The sequence below is a fragment of the Triturus cristatus genome, chromosome 1_2 (genome assembly GCF_964204655.1).
Source record: "Triturus cristatus chromosome 1_2, aTriCri1.1, whole genome shotgun sequence".
NCBI lineage: Eukaryota > Metazoa > Chordata > Amphibia > Caudata > Salamandridae > Triturus > Triturus cristatus.
In genome coordinates, this window is record NC_140580.1 from 736,954,750 (window position 1) to 736,972,772 (window position 18,023).

An 18,023-nucleotide genomic window follows, 5' to 3' on the forward strand; every position below is an offset into this window, starting at 1 on the left:
GGTGACTGGAGTACATTCCCCTGGCAGACTTTGATTTATCGGAAGATTTGCATAAAGATTAGCCCTTACATCATTTATTTGGGCTGATACAGAATATTTGAGCTTTTAATACATTGTAGCTGAAATGAAGGAGATATTTTTAAAGCATTAAGGGGTATCTTTTTTTGTATGCAGTAATCTTAGAGACCCTATCATTGAGATGCTCGGTTGGTTCTTCCACAATAGGACATGTGTACCTTTGTGAAGTACATTCCAAGGACCTTCCCAGGGCAAGTTATTGTGCCCTGAAGTCACCCAAGAGGCGTTCCTTGCTCAAACAGCCGCAGGTGGTGTCATGCATACCTCAGCTCCATTTCCTGTGCCTGCAGCTGAATACCTCGATGTTCGACGGTGACATGAGGTGAGTGATTGATTAGTCAGGAGTCGGGAGTGAATATTAACGAGTGGCTTTTGGCCCGTGCTGTGCTGGAATACCTGCTCAGAGTACGCAGGAGATCTGAGGATCAAACTCCCTTCGACATCTTCGGCCAAGAAGTGACTGTGGGTCAGTGGAAGAGCCATGCATCCGTCAAGAGCCCTTTCGGTTTGCTGCAAGAGGCCCACGAGCTCGGTGTGCGTGGCGGGCGAGCCTGTCGCTGTGGATGTCTTTGGGTAAGGACATTTTTATCTTCGAAAAGTAGGGGGCAGTCAGAGACGGCCCTCCCCCGCTCCCCTTCATCCGTGGTCTCTCCCATCTCTAGATGGTCCTATTTAAGGGGAAAATTCGTCAAGGTTAGCATTTTACTGAAATGCCTTTAGCAGGGCCAGAGGCGGGCCTTAGGGGGCACTTGAAACCAAAGGGGGGACCTGCAGTGTTAAACACCGCCTGGTCTTTAGAAAGTTGGTCAAAACTGCACTGTTTTAATTTGACTCTCCAGCGATGCTCAGGGCCTCAGTACCTGCGACCAAGCAAAAAGATGGGGCAATACCGACACTGGGCTGGAGTGCGGCATATTTTAAACGCCATTGCAAATAATTAAACTTCTAGAATGGGGAATAATTCGTGGAAACCAATTTCCACCATAAAATTCAGGGATTCCCACCTTTTTTTCGGCGCCATGCTCCTACAAATATGACGTACTTGTCTTCAGGATTTCACAAGCTGTATTGCAGGGAGATATAGTACTGCGTGACTCAATCCAATTGAAAATAGGCTTTATTCGATTTCTTCATAGGAACCCAAAAAACAACCTACATATAACACAATATTACCAATAGTTAAAAACAATATATAGTCTATACAAAAAAAATGATTTCTTTCATATGCACATCTTTGTATTGTGACGGTTTTTATTAACTAATAACAATTTATTCATCATTCATTCACACCCAATATATATTCTATACAAAAATACAAGCAATATTGTGGCCATGAAAGACACTCCTAAAAAGTACTTTCTGCATCAGTCACATTCTTTAAATACCTTACCATGAATGCAAACATCTATACATCACCATAAAAATCCTGTTATTATAGTCTTTCTGCAGCTGATTACATTCTTTAAAAACCTTACATAGACAAAATGATATGCTCATTAGGTAAAGACTGAAGGAATAAGTATGCTGGACGACATTGCCTGAACCCATGCGGCTTTAATATCGGTAGAACCCAGGTCTTTCTCAGTTCATCGTAAAATTTTCAATATAATACAGTATGTATTGTTGTCTGCTGTGACTTTTTGTCACCAGGGGACTTACAAAGGCATTGCGACCAGTCATTTATCTCTGGAAAAGTCGTCTCTCAATAAATTTTAAGTAAGGTCGGATGTCAGAACTCAAAATTCTGATGTCCCTGGAAACTCCTCTTTACAACCAAATCAGAATTAAGTTGCCAATCTTATGGTGGGCCTTATAAAGTTACCCCTCACACTGATATTTACAGTTATTTGAAGGTCTAGAATTCTGACAAAGGAAAAAATTGAGGGACTGTTAACTTGGATAACAGAACACATGTAATCTAAAGCGCGTAGACATGGCAGAAATGTGGTATGAAGCACTATGTAATAAGAATATTATTCTAGCTATCTTTCAGCTCCATGTAATTTTTAACTTATACCACTAGAGATGCCCACTGACTGCGTGAAGAGACTATTTATCTCTGAAACATGAGGATAATTGTTCAGATTTCCATGGAAAAGATACCCGGGGACTTTGAAAATATGTCATCATCTAAAACCTCAAGTTTCACTCACTGCAAGTGAGAATTGCACATTTTGAGGTCAGGTTGAGTTGTAATTCACAATAGGCAAAATGTCATACCAGGCTGAAGATCTGGAACTTGAACCCTAAATGCAACTTTTTTTCCTTCATTTTTGTTATATATCTGTTTTGTTGGTTTTATACATAACATAGTGCAATGGTACACAACAGTGCAAAGTGGCACAAGAAATTGTGAGCCATCACTGTGTAGACACCTTAATTTGCAGCAAGCGAATCATTCTTTTAGAGCGGTTTTACCACTCAGCAATTTCGCAATCTATACACCTGGATAGCCACGGTCCCCTGATTATTCGATATTCGTCTGAGCACCGCGTCCATTTATAGATTGCCTTCTCTGCTCCTGTGCAGTAGTCCATGGGCCATATTATCAAGAACAGCCAAAACATTATCGCCGCTTTAGCGGCAGGAAACTGCCGCTAAAGCGCCGATAAGGGGCTTGATAATATGCCCTTGAGAATTCCAATAGAAGCCCAGGTTCTGGTGCCAAGGACATCAACCCTAGACTTCTTTTGGAATTCTCTAGGGCATATTATCAAGCCCCTTATCGCCGCTTTAGCGGCAGTTTCCTGCCGCTAATGCGGCGATAATGTTTGCTCCGTTCTTGATAATATGGCACCATGTCTCTGCGCCAAACCCTCAGTGGGGGACTCCACACATCTCTAAAACCATGCGACTTCTCTTTTGGCGATGAGGAATCCAATGCCCACCAGGGATCTCTGTCTCCTAGAGCTCCTCACCCCTCCATTATTCCCGTCAAATCAACTTTTGAGTCCAGAGCAGAGGGTGTATGCAGGACAGTGACTAAGGAGTTGTGTAGCCTTTGCCAGTAAAATTGTATGGTGGAGCAATTCCAAATAATATGGTAAAACGTTCCCCTAGGGTCCCCACATCGTTTGCATGCAAAGATTTTGGTCATACCCATCATCCTGAGTCTGTCTCAGCTATAATAAATCCTGTGGACGTAGTGATAATGGATTTTTCTAAGATTGGAAGGGACAGCAAGCAGCAGTCAGGCTGCCATCTTAGCCTCCTGCCATTGGTAATTTCTATTTCACCCAAGTCCAGCTCCCAAGTCGCCCTCCAGCTCCCAAGTAACCCTCACACCCAACAACGGGATATGGGGCATTGAGAAATGCAACTTTTGTCACTGCTTTGCTGCCTGCAAAAGAGATCCTGGGAGCTGTAATGACTTCAGGAGGCAATTCGACATCAATGAGGAAGCATTCTTTCAGATGCTGCCAGTTAACATAAGCAGTTAATGTAAGCAGGTAATGTAAACAGGTAATGTAAGCAGTTAATGTAAGCAGGCGATTTTACTCTGGATGCCTCACAGAGCTGCTCAACTACTTTGGAATCCATCAGACTATTTTAGTGAAGTTTTTTCTCTAGTTTAAGTAATTTTTAAACGATGTTTTTATTTCAATTTTACTTTGTACATATGCATACTTTTTTATGCAGTCTTGTGATATATATATATATATATGTGCATTTGTTTTACATCTTTAACAATAAACTCATGCCAGAGAATTAGGTGAGGGTCAGACCGCATATATTACAATTTTCACATTACATCCCGAGGCGGTCAGTGGGTACCAGGCAAACTGGGGCGTTCCCTTCCTCGCCCCATTCAGTCAGTGCATACATAATGTCTTCCACATAAGACAACAGTGATTGTCGGAACAATTATCTAGCACATTTAGGTAGCTGTTCATGGCACACACTTGTCTGTGGGAAATAGCAATATCGTGGTTAATGCATGCCAGAAGTCCAGATCTTCCAGGGGCCTAGGGTCAGTGTCAGTAGCTTCATTCTGGCACAATGGCATAACAAAGGCACCCGTAGCCCCCGCAGTACGGGGGTGCCCCGAGTCCACGAGGCCCCTCAGCACACTACCCTGGCCTGACAGCTCCTGAGTGAGTCCCGAGGGGGGGCCTCCATGTACTTTGCAGGGGGGCCCACTCACGTTTTGTTATGCCACTGCAGGCACCCTCTGCCGTGCACCAGTCAGCCTTATCTCATAACCATCAGTCATATCTTATAACACCCATATTGAGCCTTTGTATCACCAGCCTTCCCTGGCTAGCAGTAGTGTACAGTCTATACACTTTCTTTTTACTGTACTCTTCGTGCGGCTAGCCATCATACCCACACAAAAATGGGAAACAACCTTTACAAAGCAGTCATTACATCGCACTACATTTACAACACAGTCATTACATCGCAACATCCTTTACAACGCATGTCACTACAACGCAGGCATTACATCGCATGTCATTACAACGCATACCATTACAACGCATAGTACCCCTACGCTCATCCAACACTTACCCTACTGTTGCACCCCCTGGAGTTAAAATAGTAATTTTTCCCCCAACATTATCCAACACTTACCCTACTGTTGCACCCGCTGGAGTTAGAATAGTAATTTTTACCCCTACACAATCCAACACTTACCCTACTGTTGCACCCCCTGGAGTTAGAATAGTAATTTTTACCCCTACGCTATCCAACACTTACCTTAAATGCAATGTAATGGTATGCATTGTTATGGTATGCATTGTAAATGTATAATGCGATGTAATGGAATGCGTGGTAAATGTAGTTAAAAAAATGTGTTGTAGTGGCATGCGATGTAAATCTATGCGTTGTAAAGGATGTTGCGATGTAAAAACTGCGTTGTAAAGGCATGCATTGTAAATGTATGCGTTGTAACGTCATACATTCAACAAAAACACCTGAGTTAGCAGAGTTATAACAAGCATTCGCATAGCCAATAGGCCTCACCTTTGGGACCTTATAAGCATTTAGACTATAATACAGCAATACAAACAGCCTAACTTCCCTCCTCCCATCTGTGTCTTTCACCTTCCAGTAAATGCACTGAGAGATGGGGGGGGGGGAGGGGAGAGGTGCAGGCAGGTGGCCATGATCTATGTGATCTTAGTAAACACGGTTTATGTTTGCCGGCCGCACTAAGAAGCAGTGCCCTCTTTGGATGGCCCAGATAGCACCCTTGCGCTGGCTTTAGGCCTTTGTAAGGCACTAGAATGTCGCACCTGGTAAGTGGCAGCTCCTCGCATGAGGTTATTCAGTGGATTAATGAGTGTAATTTCGGCTCAGATATTTCTCGCTGTTTGCAGCCTCTGTTGTACCTTTATACCACAAAGGGGCTCTCTGGCTGATGCAATTGCTCACAGGCCTACTTTTACATATAAAATGTACACTTACGAGGACCCCTTGTAGCCCGCGGGGTTGGGACATCTCCTAAATAACCTATAAGGTGGGCCTGAAAACTGAGGGCACATGCAGTGCTTAATTTTAGTTGGTGGTTTCCTACTTGCACTTATTTTTGGACACCATCACTTAGTTTTCCTCATCAGAATTTGGCCCAGAACAATAGAGAGAAAAACACATACGGGGGAACGAAGGACGAAGAGAAAGACAGAAAGAGCGTGACAAAGGAAGAAAGAAGGGGGTAAAACGAACGTGCAGGCACGTGTTTTAGGGGCAGGGAGTGTCAGGTGATGTGTTGAGGATGCCGGGGGAATCGAAACTACCCAGTTTTGGTATTCGACACCACGACCTTCTTCAGCGCAGCAGATTCTGAGCAAAAGTTTAGGCCCGGCACCTATTATTTTAACTGTTAAGCACGTAGCACACGTTTGAGGGAGCTAAGAGCAGTGTACATGTTGAGGAGTTCCCACTCCCTGCCTACTTTCGCCTCTCTCTTTCGGGTCATGACTTATTTTCAGGAAAAACAGAAGTGGTCAAAAATTAAAAGCGTTTACTTTTTCTTTATAAAAATTGCAAATAGATTTAGATTTTAAAAATATGAAATTGGTTAATGCACTAATGAATGGGAACATTAGAAATAGAACTCGGTTTGTGAAGATTGTTGTAAAAATCAAAGAATGAATTGTAGGTATCTGTCTCCCTTAGAAGGTTGCAGCATTTAAAGTGTGGGTTGCCAATGGTTCACTTTTCGCTCTTGTGCGTAAAGCCGGTTAAATCCGATGGAAATCGGATACATGCTCAGATGCTTTGAGCTTGTGTATAATATTAAATTCAGCTGTATTTTTCTGTCTAGATATTTGTGTGACATTTGTATTCCGAGCCTCACCTCCATGGGTTTCTTTAAATAGAAGCTATATTTCGCTCCTAAATTGCCCGGGGCAGAGGAAGCAGACATGATGTTTTTATGAATGTTCAGAATGACGCAAATGGCACCAAGAGTGAAGGCTGACCCCACGAACATCAAAGGCTCCCAGAGTCGCTGCATTAATGAGGCCCTTTGTTTCCATGCTCACAGATTACAACAGGTCTCCGAATCAGTGCTAAGGTTTGAGCTTCATTTGGGAGGGCTTGAAATCCCAAGCGGGGCTCATGCGCACTCAGAGCACGCGGGTGACCTCAAAAGATTAGCTGCGTTCGAAGGAGCACGATGCAATGATAATTAAGGCGAATGGTTTGGCGGGGAGAATGTATGCGAAGAAAGAAATTAAAAAACATTAACAGACAAGTTGTCCGGTTCTAGCTGCGAGTGACCGCGCTGTGTTTAATGAACCGCAAAGGAATGCAGCTGGCACCCTGCGCAACGCTGCTCGCTCCCGACAGCTGGAGGCAGTGGGAGTGAACATCTACAGAAAAGGTGGGACATGCACCCGCCTTTGGCCAAATGCGTGCTTTTATTTTTTGAAAGCCACATGCAAAGGCCAATAGGATTTTACAACCAGACGCACAAGCTTTCTGAATGTCTGGAGTGATTACAAGAGGCCCTCTCCTAGTGTAGCGCATCCGCGCTGCACTTGGCGAGACCTAAAAACTGGTAGCATAAGTTTTTTAGTTTCAAATAAAGTGCAGGACCGTCCCAGATTAGTGCAATGTCCTCTCTCTTATAATCACAAAGCCTGCAACAATCACTAGAAAAAAATGTGTCTGATCAAAATTCTGGAACATTTTTATATGTGTCAAAGTCCTACTGGTACAAACAAATTTGTTTAATATTATTAGTCAAGGGACTAGTCAAGTGCATTTGTTGAATTGAAAGACTCCTGCAGTTCATGGTACAATATACTAAAACGTACATCTGAAAACCAACAGCTGGACCTAGACCTAAAAAAGAGTTCAAGATATAAGTATGCTATATTTACGGAATAACACTAGGGAAGAAGGGAGCGGTTCCCATGAAATGCTTCTTTCTCAACCTAATGCTGACAGCCAGCTGCTACAAACTGGAAGCGGCCTGGTGGCTGTCCTTTTGGGCATGCATTAATGCCCATTTGAGGACCTCGATAACAGATCAATAGTTATAGCTCTATCCTTTGTGATTCATTATTGGTCTCAAGGTAGTGCAAAAATATCTGTTGAGTGTAGGCTACGAATAAATACATAAATTCCCCAGCTGGGGACTCTGGAGAGATATTTGTGTCAGGACAACATTCTCCTAATATCCAGAATTATCGCATAGAAAAGGCCATACAGGGGTTGAGGGGAATGCTCTTATATTACTACATTTTAGGTATTTGGGATAGTGCTGAGGACTCATCAAAGCCGCTTTGATGCAGTGGTGGTCAATTTATACAGGATGGTATTAAAATGAGACATTTTTAAGAAGGGTTTTCTTATGGCGAATTTTCTATAGATGGGCATGAGTGCTTTAGAACATGAGAGGGATCATAGACAATGGAGAAGGAGGTAACTGGTAGGCAATCAGGCATGGTCGAGTGGGTGCAGGAAAAGTACCTATCAGCATTTATTTGTATTTTTTATATTAACGCGTTGTGAAACTTCAAAGGGTACAAATGCAAGCCTGGTTTGGTGCCTATTAAAGGAAGTCAATGCCGTCTATATCAGGTCAAGAAAATGTGTGGCATTCCGCTGCTCCATGACAGCTACATCTGCTCTGAGGGGTGAATGAAGATAACAGCAGAAGCCCTCGTGCTCTCTGCTATGGCACCTGCAGTCAACTAAAGCTTCTGCTTCTAAAGGAAAGTTATCACGGTGTCGCAATAGGAACTCCTCTCTTTTGGGTCCTCCGAGTGCAATATCCTGAACCTGGCCATCGAGCAGCTTCTAATTCCTGCTGGGGGACTCATGGAATAGTATAGGGCAGCGGAGTTGTGAACAGCGGGTCTCTCCCAGACCTTTCCTCTAGGAATCATTTCCATAATAATAAATATTATTTACGTTTAATAATTAAAGAAACCAATTAAAATATTAAAGTAACTATTCTGCTAAAAAACAATCTTAAATTCATCCCTTCTACTTTGTTTGAAAAATGCATAACAAGAAATTTGCTTGGGCTTATCATAGTATTGGCACTTGTCGGTGCCAGTTCTGAAGATAAAAGTCAGTACAGATTTAAAATGATCGATTATAAACCAGGTGAGGGGCCTCTGTCGGTGCTGTGTGTCATATCACGGCCCACTGCCCAGTCTACACTCACTGACTGGGCTGAAGTAGTTGCACCCTTCTGCCAGTGAGAGCAAAACAGTTAATCAGGATCAACAGGGGATTTGCAACAATTAAACCACAGGCTTGCATTCTTTACCATTGCTACTACTGAGCCCCAAACTTCCAGGAGCTGCAACAGGGAGGAAGGAAGTGATCGCCCTTTCATTAACATCAATACACCCTAATGCCGGTGACAGTGGAAGTGATATTACACACCCTCTGACCCCAGATGACATCAGCAGGTTGACCCTTTGTCCCTTAGCAATTTTGTATTTGCTAATGATGGGTTTGAGAAAGGCCACGGTGTGGTAGCCACAGCCATTAAGGCCTCTGTTTACATTCCGCACTGCAGCTGCCTTCTTGACCAGTTGGACCAGCTGTAGCAAGGGCAATGCCAAGGTTAGCAAAGAGAAAGACAGGGGTGGCATCTGCTACTCCTGGCTCACCCTCATTTACATTCACACGCTGGCAGCTTTAACGTATACTTACAGTCGGTGAGTGAGTAAGCCAATGAGTGAGTTTCCTTGTTATTTCACATTGTGAAAGAAGGGGATCTGCTCTTGGTGAATCCAGATTGTCAGTTTGGTGGTTGTGGAAAGTGTCAGATCGTGTTCTAAACTTACAGGCTAATCAGCCATGCATACTGGAGAGTAAATGATAGTAGTTTGTGCCTTTTCTTATAGTATTTGGAGAAAATTGGAGATTTTAGGCTCTGGAATGCCATAAAATTTTACTGCGGACCTCTTGGAAAGTTACAGCATGACATCTTGTCCAAAGGTGGCAGCTGTTGTATGCCTCAGTTTTTTTCCCGACAAAGATGTCTTCCACAGGTATATTATAAGAAAAAAGTCTTCTAGGTTCAGTCTTTCACAGGAAGGGCTTCTGGAAGAACCTGACTGCTTAAAGGGTTATAATCACGTTTGTGAGTCATCTCTAAATATGGAAAATGCCATTTAATTACACCTTTTATGTGTTAATGTATGCTAAATGAAATCACTGGATGCAGAAGGTGAGTCATATTTAGAGAATTCTTATTTATGTTTAATTCAAGGGCCTTGCATTATAATGCATGCATTTGATGATAGTGTTACGCGTCAACAAATATTTTCATGAATAATAAACTACTAGGGCCGCTGAGAAGAAGTCAGCAGTACATGCAAGAAGGGTATCTAAAGTAACTCATCCGTAAACAAAAAGGTACTAGGGGAACTGAGTCATGGATGAACTTAACGTATAAGTATATTTTTCCGTAAATGCGGGCTGAGGCCGGGCAGAAGTTACCACATGAAATCATCCCATGTAGGAAATCATCAATTGTAGATGGTCTGGGCGAAAGGAATTAAGGAAGGGATGTTTCCTGATAATTCAGACTGAGGCTGGCCAGAACTTACAACATGTATGTAAGTGTCGGTGGTTGGCGGGCTGAGACCTATCTTCCTCTACTCGTCTTCACAAAGAAGACAGTGGGGGCCACCCTTAACTCCTCACCTACAGAGAGAGGGTTCCATGAAGGAAAATATCCGCAATGCGTAGGCTGTGGCCAACTGGAACTCATCCCATCAAGGGGATTGTGGATTAATAGATCAAAAAACACAGACTAGAGCCAGCAGATCTCAACCTATACTGAGGGTCCTAAGGATGAATGCAACGACAAAATACAGGCTGTGACTCACCAGAACACATCACATATACAGAAGGTGCTATGGATGAATGTAACTGCGAATCACAGGCTGAAACTCACCAGAACTCACAATTCATATAGAAGGTGCTACTTATTATGTACACATGAAACACAGGCTGTGTCTCACCAGAACTCATTCAATCAATCAATCGGGATTTTGTATAGCACGGCTACTCACCCGTGAGGGTCTCAATGCAATAAATAAAACACAGAAGATGCTACAGATGAATGTAACCACGAATTACAGGCTGTGACTCACCAGAACTCATTCCATAGATGGAAGGTGCCATGAATGAATATAACTACGAATCACAGGCTGTGGCTCACCAGAACACATTACATAGATGGAAGGTGGTTTGGATGTATGTAACCACGAATCACAGGCTGTGTCACACCAAAACTCATTACATATAGAAAACGTTCCGCAGAAGAATAAACCCACAAAACATAGGCTGGGTCCCACCAGAACCTATCACACAACTTGAAGGTCATATGGATAAATGTAACAACAAAACAGTGGCTTGAAGGTCACCAGATCTCATGACATAATAGTGATCTATCTACTGACTGAAGGCTGAAGCAGAGGTGAATGTGTCGCATAAATGGATCTTGAATGTAAGTATGACTGAGAAACATCAGAATTTATGATACCACAAAAGAAGGCGTGGGCTGGTAAAAAGTAACTCCTGGGAACGATCAACAATTGAAGAGAATGACAATGTGCATCCTCCCAGTTTATCAAGAAGGATCTGGCCCTCCACCCCAGTCTTCCCAAAACCAATGAACAGTTCATCCTCACCCTTCATTGTCTCCACCTGCACCCAGAATAGGAACTGGAAAGCCAAGCAAGACAGCAAGTTCAAAGGGGAGGGGAAGAGAAAAACAAGTGCTACCTGGTGAAGTGGAAGAAGTTGTTCGTGTTTTAGTGACCTGTGGCTATACCTATAGTTTCAACCACTTCGCAAACACAAATTTAAATCATCCTCCATGTGCAATGTGCTACCACTCTGGCGTTGGACTCCCTAACTCGTGAATTCCTGCTTATTCTCTGCTAAGCCATCTGATGGTGTGTTTTTTGTATGTATCTTAGAGTCCTGCTGTTGTAATCTGACTTATCTCCCTTTCCCCTCTCCCCCCCCCCTTCCCTCGCCAGTTGGTTTTACCCTGTAGAATGTTGGAGCGGACGCTCCTCTTAGAACGTTGTGATATGTCATTTTGACTAGGAGAGGCTGAAGGACCCGGACAAATAAACTACTTCTCCTGCCTACTTCGGTTCTGGGAGTATTCTTTACAACATCCATTTTGGCGACGAGGATGGGATCCGAACCCACGCGTGCAAGCACAATGGATTAGCAATCCATTGGCTTTGGGACAGTAGAGCGGGGCCTTGATGTGTGAAATGGCCAAAGTGGATAAAAACTGTTTCATCTCCTCTGAAGTGAATTGAACTCCGTTGTCCGTTATTATGACACCTGGTATGCCCTCCTTTGAAAAGGCGTCTTTTAAGAAGTTTAACAACGAAGCCGTGGTGATAGAAGATACCATTCTCGTTACAATCCAATGAGAGTGGTAATCTATAAGAACAAACATGAATCTATGGGATTGGTTAAGTAGATTTAGAGGCCCAATTATGTCCAAACCCACCTTTTCCCATGGCACGGTAGGGACCTCCACGGGGATCAACGGTGCTTTGCGGACAATCTTGGTTTTGTCACAACAACTACAGGCTGTACAATTCTTCACTTGGTCCTCCACTAGCGAATCCATCCCAGGGAACCAGTAGTGCTGCCTGATTTTGCTTTTCGTCATGCTCCTCCCTGGGTGTCCTTCATGGGCAATCTGTATTAACCTTTCATACATTTTTTTTGGAGGAATGATCTTACTTCCTCTGCATATTTGATTTTTAACCAGGGACAGTTCGTCTTGCACCGGCCAAAAATGGCGCATGGACTCTGGCACCTCATGCTTGTTAGCAGGCCACCCCTTGCTTATCAAACTCCTCAGTGTAGCAAAATCACTGTCCTCACTCACGGATTTCTCCCACTCCTCAGGATTGATGGCTGGAATTTCAACCAAAAGGATGGTCTCGTCTGGTGGGTTATCCATCAGGTTCCCATTGGTCGCTGGTAGTCTGGAGAGACAGTCCGCTACCCTATTCTCACTTCCTGGAACGTATACCATGGTGTAGTTGAACCCTTGTAGACTCAACACCCATTTGGATATACGAGGAGTGGCAATTTCCAACCGTTTAGTGGAGAATAATGGAATCAAGGGTTTATGGTCCGTCCTCAATACGAACGGGATGCCCCATAGGAAATACTTGAAATGGTTTATGGCCCAGTAGCATGCCAATGCTTCTTTTTCTATCGTCGAGTAGTTCAGCTCGGCATCTCTCAGAGTTCTAGAGGCAAACGCGATCACGGTTTCCTGGCCGTTAGTCCTCTGTGTCAGGGAAGCTCCCAAACCCTTCGCGCTGGCGTCTGTGGTGAGAGTAGTTCTGGCATTGGGATTGAAAGCACTCAGAATCGGTGCATCAACGATGGCTTCCTTAATGAGTTGGAAAGCTGATTGGTGATCTTGAGTCCAAATAAATTCGGTCCCTTTCTTCAACAGCTCTCTGAGGGGATGCACCTGATCCGCAAAGTTCTTGATGAACTTTGACATGTATTCCGCCAACCCCAGGAATGATTTGAGTTCTTCATTGTTTGTGGGTGCTGGAGCTAGTTTGATGGAGTCCACCAGACTGGATTTAGGTTTGATTCCCTCGCTCGAGATGGTGTGGCCAAGATAGACTACTGATTCTACCCCGATTTTACATTTGTCCTTTTGAGTGGTGAAACCTGCCTTACTCAGTCTGGTCAGCACTGCTTCTAGCGTTCTATTGTGTTCCTCAGCTGACGAGCTGTGAATCAGGATGTCGTCCTGGAAACATAGAACGTTTTCCAAACCTTGCAGAATGTGTTGCATGACGCGTTGAAATACGGCAGCCGCCGACGCCAGGCCAAAGGGTAATCTGGAAAACTGGTAAGCACCAAGTGGGGTTATGAAGGAAGTGAGAGGCTTAGAGTCTGGGTGAAGAGCGACCTGGTGGTACGCCGAGGATAGGTCTAGCACTGTGAAGACTTTGGCCCCGTGGATGGCTGACAGCATTTCATTGATGTTGGGGAGGGGATGTCGGTCGACCCAAATGTTAGAGTTCAAGTCCCTGAGGTCGACACACAGACGGATCCCTTTGTTATTCCCTTTGGCTGCTACCACGATGGGCGCCAACCATTCAGAACTCTCGATCCTCTCAATAATCTTGCATTCTTCCAATCTGTCCAGCTCCTTCTTAAGCGGTTCCCTCGTCAGCAGTGGGATAGACCTAGGTTTGTGGATGATGGGTTTGACATTGGCTTTAAGTTTGATTTTGTGGAGAAAGCCTTTTAGGAGTCCGAGTTTATCAGTAAACACCTCCGGGAATCGATTGCATATTTCCATTCCCACGTTGACCCTGTCGATCAGGTACACAGGTTCCGGTGCATTGGGGTCTAGTTTGATTCCTAAATCCTTTTGGTGCTTCCACCCCAACAGGTTGGAACCATTCCTCGTGATGTAGACCTTCCCCACGGTTGATCTATCTTTGAAGTTAATGTTCATGAGTCTCATTCCAACCAGTGGTATGGGATCTTGATTATAACCCCCTGGTTTAATGTCTGGAGGTAAAAGGCTAGACACATTTGTTCCCGAATTGGCCAGGAATGTGGCTTCATTAACGAGGGTATATGGAGAACAAGAGTCTGCGTAAACCTCATACATCACGTTGTCCAGAAATATCTCGCACTTGGGGTAGGAAGTGCTGTTACCTTCTGAAAAACTGGACACCTGGAAAACTATATCCTCACTTGGTTGTTGTTGGTCCAGCTCGCTGCTTATCATGTGGGTGACAGTGTTTTTTGTACTGTGGCATAATTTTGAGAAATGTCCTCTTTTCTTGCATTTGCTGCACACGACTCCCTTTGCAGGGCAGCTTACGCTGTTGGCCAGATGATTGGGATTACCACACCTGTAGCATTTTAGCTTATTTCCTGATGCAGTGTGTACTTCAGGGTTGGACGGTGAAGGTTTGTGTTTGTGGTCTCTATTGGAGATCTTGTGTACGTTGTTTTCCGCTACTTGTTTTACCTCCACAGCCTCTTTCATCTCATTCATACAGTAAGCTGTATGTTCCATGCTCTTAGCGATGTCAATGGCACGTTTTAGATCAGGGGCTTCTGCGAGAAGTCTTTCTTGGATCTTCTTGTTACAGGTACACCTTACTAGCTGATCTCTAATTAGTGACTCAGTTAACACCCCAAATTCACACGTTGAGGCTAAACCTCTCAGAACAGCAATATAATTTGTAACTTTCTCATTTTTCCCTTGAATGCGCATAAAAAATTTGTGGCGTTCTAATACAATATTAATTTTGTCACCAAATTGAGCTTCTAGTTTCAACAGTGTTAGCAGATACACATCCCGTTGGGCCTCCCCTTCGCCCCCATCACCCTCATGTGCATCTTCAACCATTGAATCCGGCAGGTCATCAAAAATATCTCTTCCTTGCTTCCCCAGGTTATGCAGTAGAACATGTTGTTTCCGCACCGCAGAAAATCTGTCACCCCCAATTGCTATTAGGTATGATTCAAACAGATTTACCCATTTCTTCCATGGGATCACAGGATCCCCACTCTCATCCAGAAACGGAGGGGGTTGAGACATTGAAAAGGCAGACATGGCGAAGATAGGAAGAAAAACGCAGATCGAGGGAGGAGGATGACAGAAAGAGGAGAAAAGGTCGAAGAAATGAGGAATACAAAAGAGCGAGTGGAAAAAAAAAACTAACACTGAAAACCCAGGAGAGATTTTGATAATAAGAACAACCACAGTCCACCCCTTACGAAATGGATAGACTGAGGGGCAAAGTACAGAATAAACACTGAAATGCGTGAGCTGAGCCTGTCAGCGAAATTTCACAGCAGGCAGGATGAGCTTTGAAGAAAATCAAGGTGCGCTGTGCTATTTTTTCCAGCAGGGGGAGCAGCGTGGAAGGAATGAGGAGCAGTGTCTGACTAGCGAGCAGCCTCACAGGAGTTCAGTCAAAAACACCAGAAACAGCAGGAAACAGGAAAACTTGTTAACTACCCCTGCCTAGACTTTCACATAACCCAGATCATGCTACACCGCCTATATCCCCATCACCTTCCGTTTGTGCACATCGCAGGCAGTGGAAGGGTTAACTTCTAGCACTTATTGCACAGTGTTCACTGTAACTGGTCGCATTTGGTGTATTCAGGTCTTTGTGCAATGAAGGCCCATTCCTCAAAGACCAGCTCCTTAGACACTGAGTTTAGTGCGCATACTGCCAGGCTAGGGAGATCAGGTTTTCAGTAGAAAAAACCTGGATGGCCATTGACATAGAAATAGGACTAAATGTGCTTCTTATGTACTTTTATGATCTGAACCAAGAAAGATCGAATACAGTTTCTATGATGATGATGATGACTAAATGTTGGCACTGTTGTGACCAGTACCAACATTTTAGTCCTGTATATGCATTCCTATATGTCTCTTTAGATAGATAGATAGATTGATTTAAAGCCTCCCTCCCTGAAGCTTTGTTCCAAGGGCATACGATTTGTGATAACACTCATTTAAAATGTATTCAAATGCATGGAACAACTGGTGTTTCACCTCTCATATTTAGGTCGAGCCTGGGCAGCACATGCTCTGCGAGGCATGCTGTACTCAGGTATTGACTTGGAGCTCCGCCCAGTCTCTGTCCATCTTTTCAATTGGCTCCTGTTTCTGTCCTTCCTAAATGGTTGCTTCTGATTCATTAATAGTAATTAGTAACACATTGTCTGCATTTGTAACCTCCCATAAGGACTAGGCCTTTTGTCCTACTCCAGACACGACATGTTTTCCTGCAACGGCTTGCGTCTTTCTTTCTTTATCTTTCCAGCGTGGTCTGCTTTCAATAGAGCGGTTGTGCTCCTATCTTTATTTATTAAATGCTTTATTTTTTGTTGTTTTTAAAGCGCCCTATGCGGCGCTTTCACTTTAATATCAGCCAGGGTCTGTGGTAAATAAAATCTTCTTTACCGGACTGAATTTCATACGGAATCTTAAAATAAAGTAAAATAGCTCAAAATAACAAGAGGCAGAATCCGTGGTATAAGAGGTTTTCTAAATGGGCTTTATTCCATTCAAAATGGCCGACTCGAGTCGCGGCCTTCAGGTTCCGTCACCACGAGGGTTCAGGAAGTGAAGTACAATACTTTATTGACAGACATGCATTTTTATAATAAGTACATTACAATGAAACGAATGTAGAAGGCGTAACATTTGATAAGAAAAGTGACATAACAGGTATGTAATCGAAACTAGGCGTAATAAGGAATAAAAGAAACATGATTGGTTAGGATTATCAGACATAGGTGGATCTATAAGATAATACTTGGCATAGATGCGCGCGCAGCAGCATGACGTGTGAGTGACGTGCAACTAGGGGGTGAAGGGGACTTGACATTTAGCTCTATATGTGGAGACGAGAAGTCTGGGGGGTCAAGTCAACCTAATCCCAAATCATATCTAACATCCTATGTTTAGAGAACTATGTTATCCACAAGGAAGGACTCTCGGACAGAATCTAGTCTATACTGACTGTGTGCGTGCACAAACGTCTAAGTGTCTATATGAGATGCGAGGGGCAGAAAACTTTCCATGGCAACAGGGCTATGAATCACTTGCAGGAGGACGGAAAGGCTGAGTCCTTTGCTTGTGAGCTAAAGGAAATGTTTACCTAAATCACTAGACAGGAATGCATCGGCTGAAGAGCAAAATAGATAATTCGAAGGTGAAATACAGCTTCTTGGCAGGCAGGCGAAAACTGGCCGAGGCAGGCACCGTTAGCTGCACAGGGAGTAGGACAAAGTTCATGGATACAGATGCGAGCTCAAGCTGAAGCTGTCAGAGACAGAGAGCAGGGAAAGGCTTCGAGGACAGAATCGGGCCTACTTGCCTGAACTGTAAAAATGTAGTAACTTAGCCATATAAAGTCGGTGGCCTTTCATACTTAGGAATCGAATATCCAGCCCATTGATGGCGGATCTGACAGAGAACATGTCGACGATAGACACACATATGTTTGCGTCTTAGAAACTGGAACTGGAGGGAACATACATGTACTTGTAACATGCATATAGAACCGTTGGGGTCCAAGATAGGGGACATAACTGATCAGGAAAATCCACATTTCCACATTCCCTCCTTGTCCCCTACTTGCCCTTCAAGAGATATCAATCTTCATCATTCCATCGATTTGCTCATGGAGCATCATTTCTTCTTCCTTCTTCTTCCGGTGTTTTGAACGAGAACTGTGATATGGAATGCATGATGTGGCACACAGACCACAAATCGCTGGTCCACATTGCAGGCATAAACAACAACTGAAGAGCATAAGAAGGCCAATACCTAGGAAGGATAGAACTCTCCATCCCCAGGCTGATATCACACTCCAAAACCACCCGGACCACGTCCAAGTGCCTGGATTTTCGTGTATCTGGCTCACAATCTTATGAAGGCGTGTTATAGCTTTATATACAGATGG

General features: G+C 43.8%; 1 protein-coding gene across 1 annotated transcript in view; it reads left to right on the forward strand.

Moving 5' to 3' along the window:
- Positions 1 to 496: 496 nt before the first annotated feature.
- LOC146867924 (protein-arginine deiminase type-3-like) overlaps positions 497 to 18,023 on the forward strand; it is a 121,723-nt gene continuing 104,196 nt past the window's right edge. The window contains exon 1 of the mRNA XM_085615136.1: positions 497 to 651. Within this exon, the coding sequence (XP_085471262.1) occupies positions 560 to 651 (92 nt within the window). The 5' untranslated portion in view covers positions 497 to 559. The remainder of the gene's footprint in view (positions 652 to 18,023) is intronic.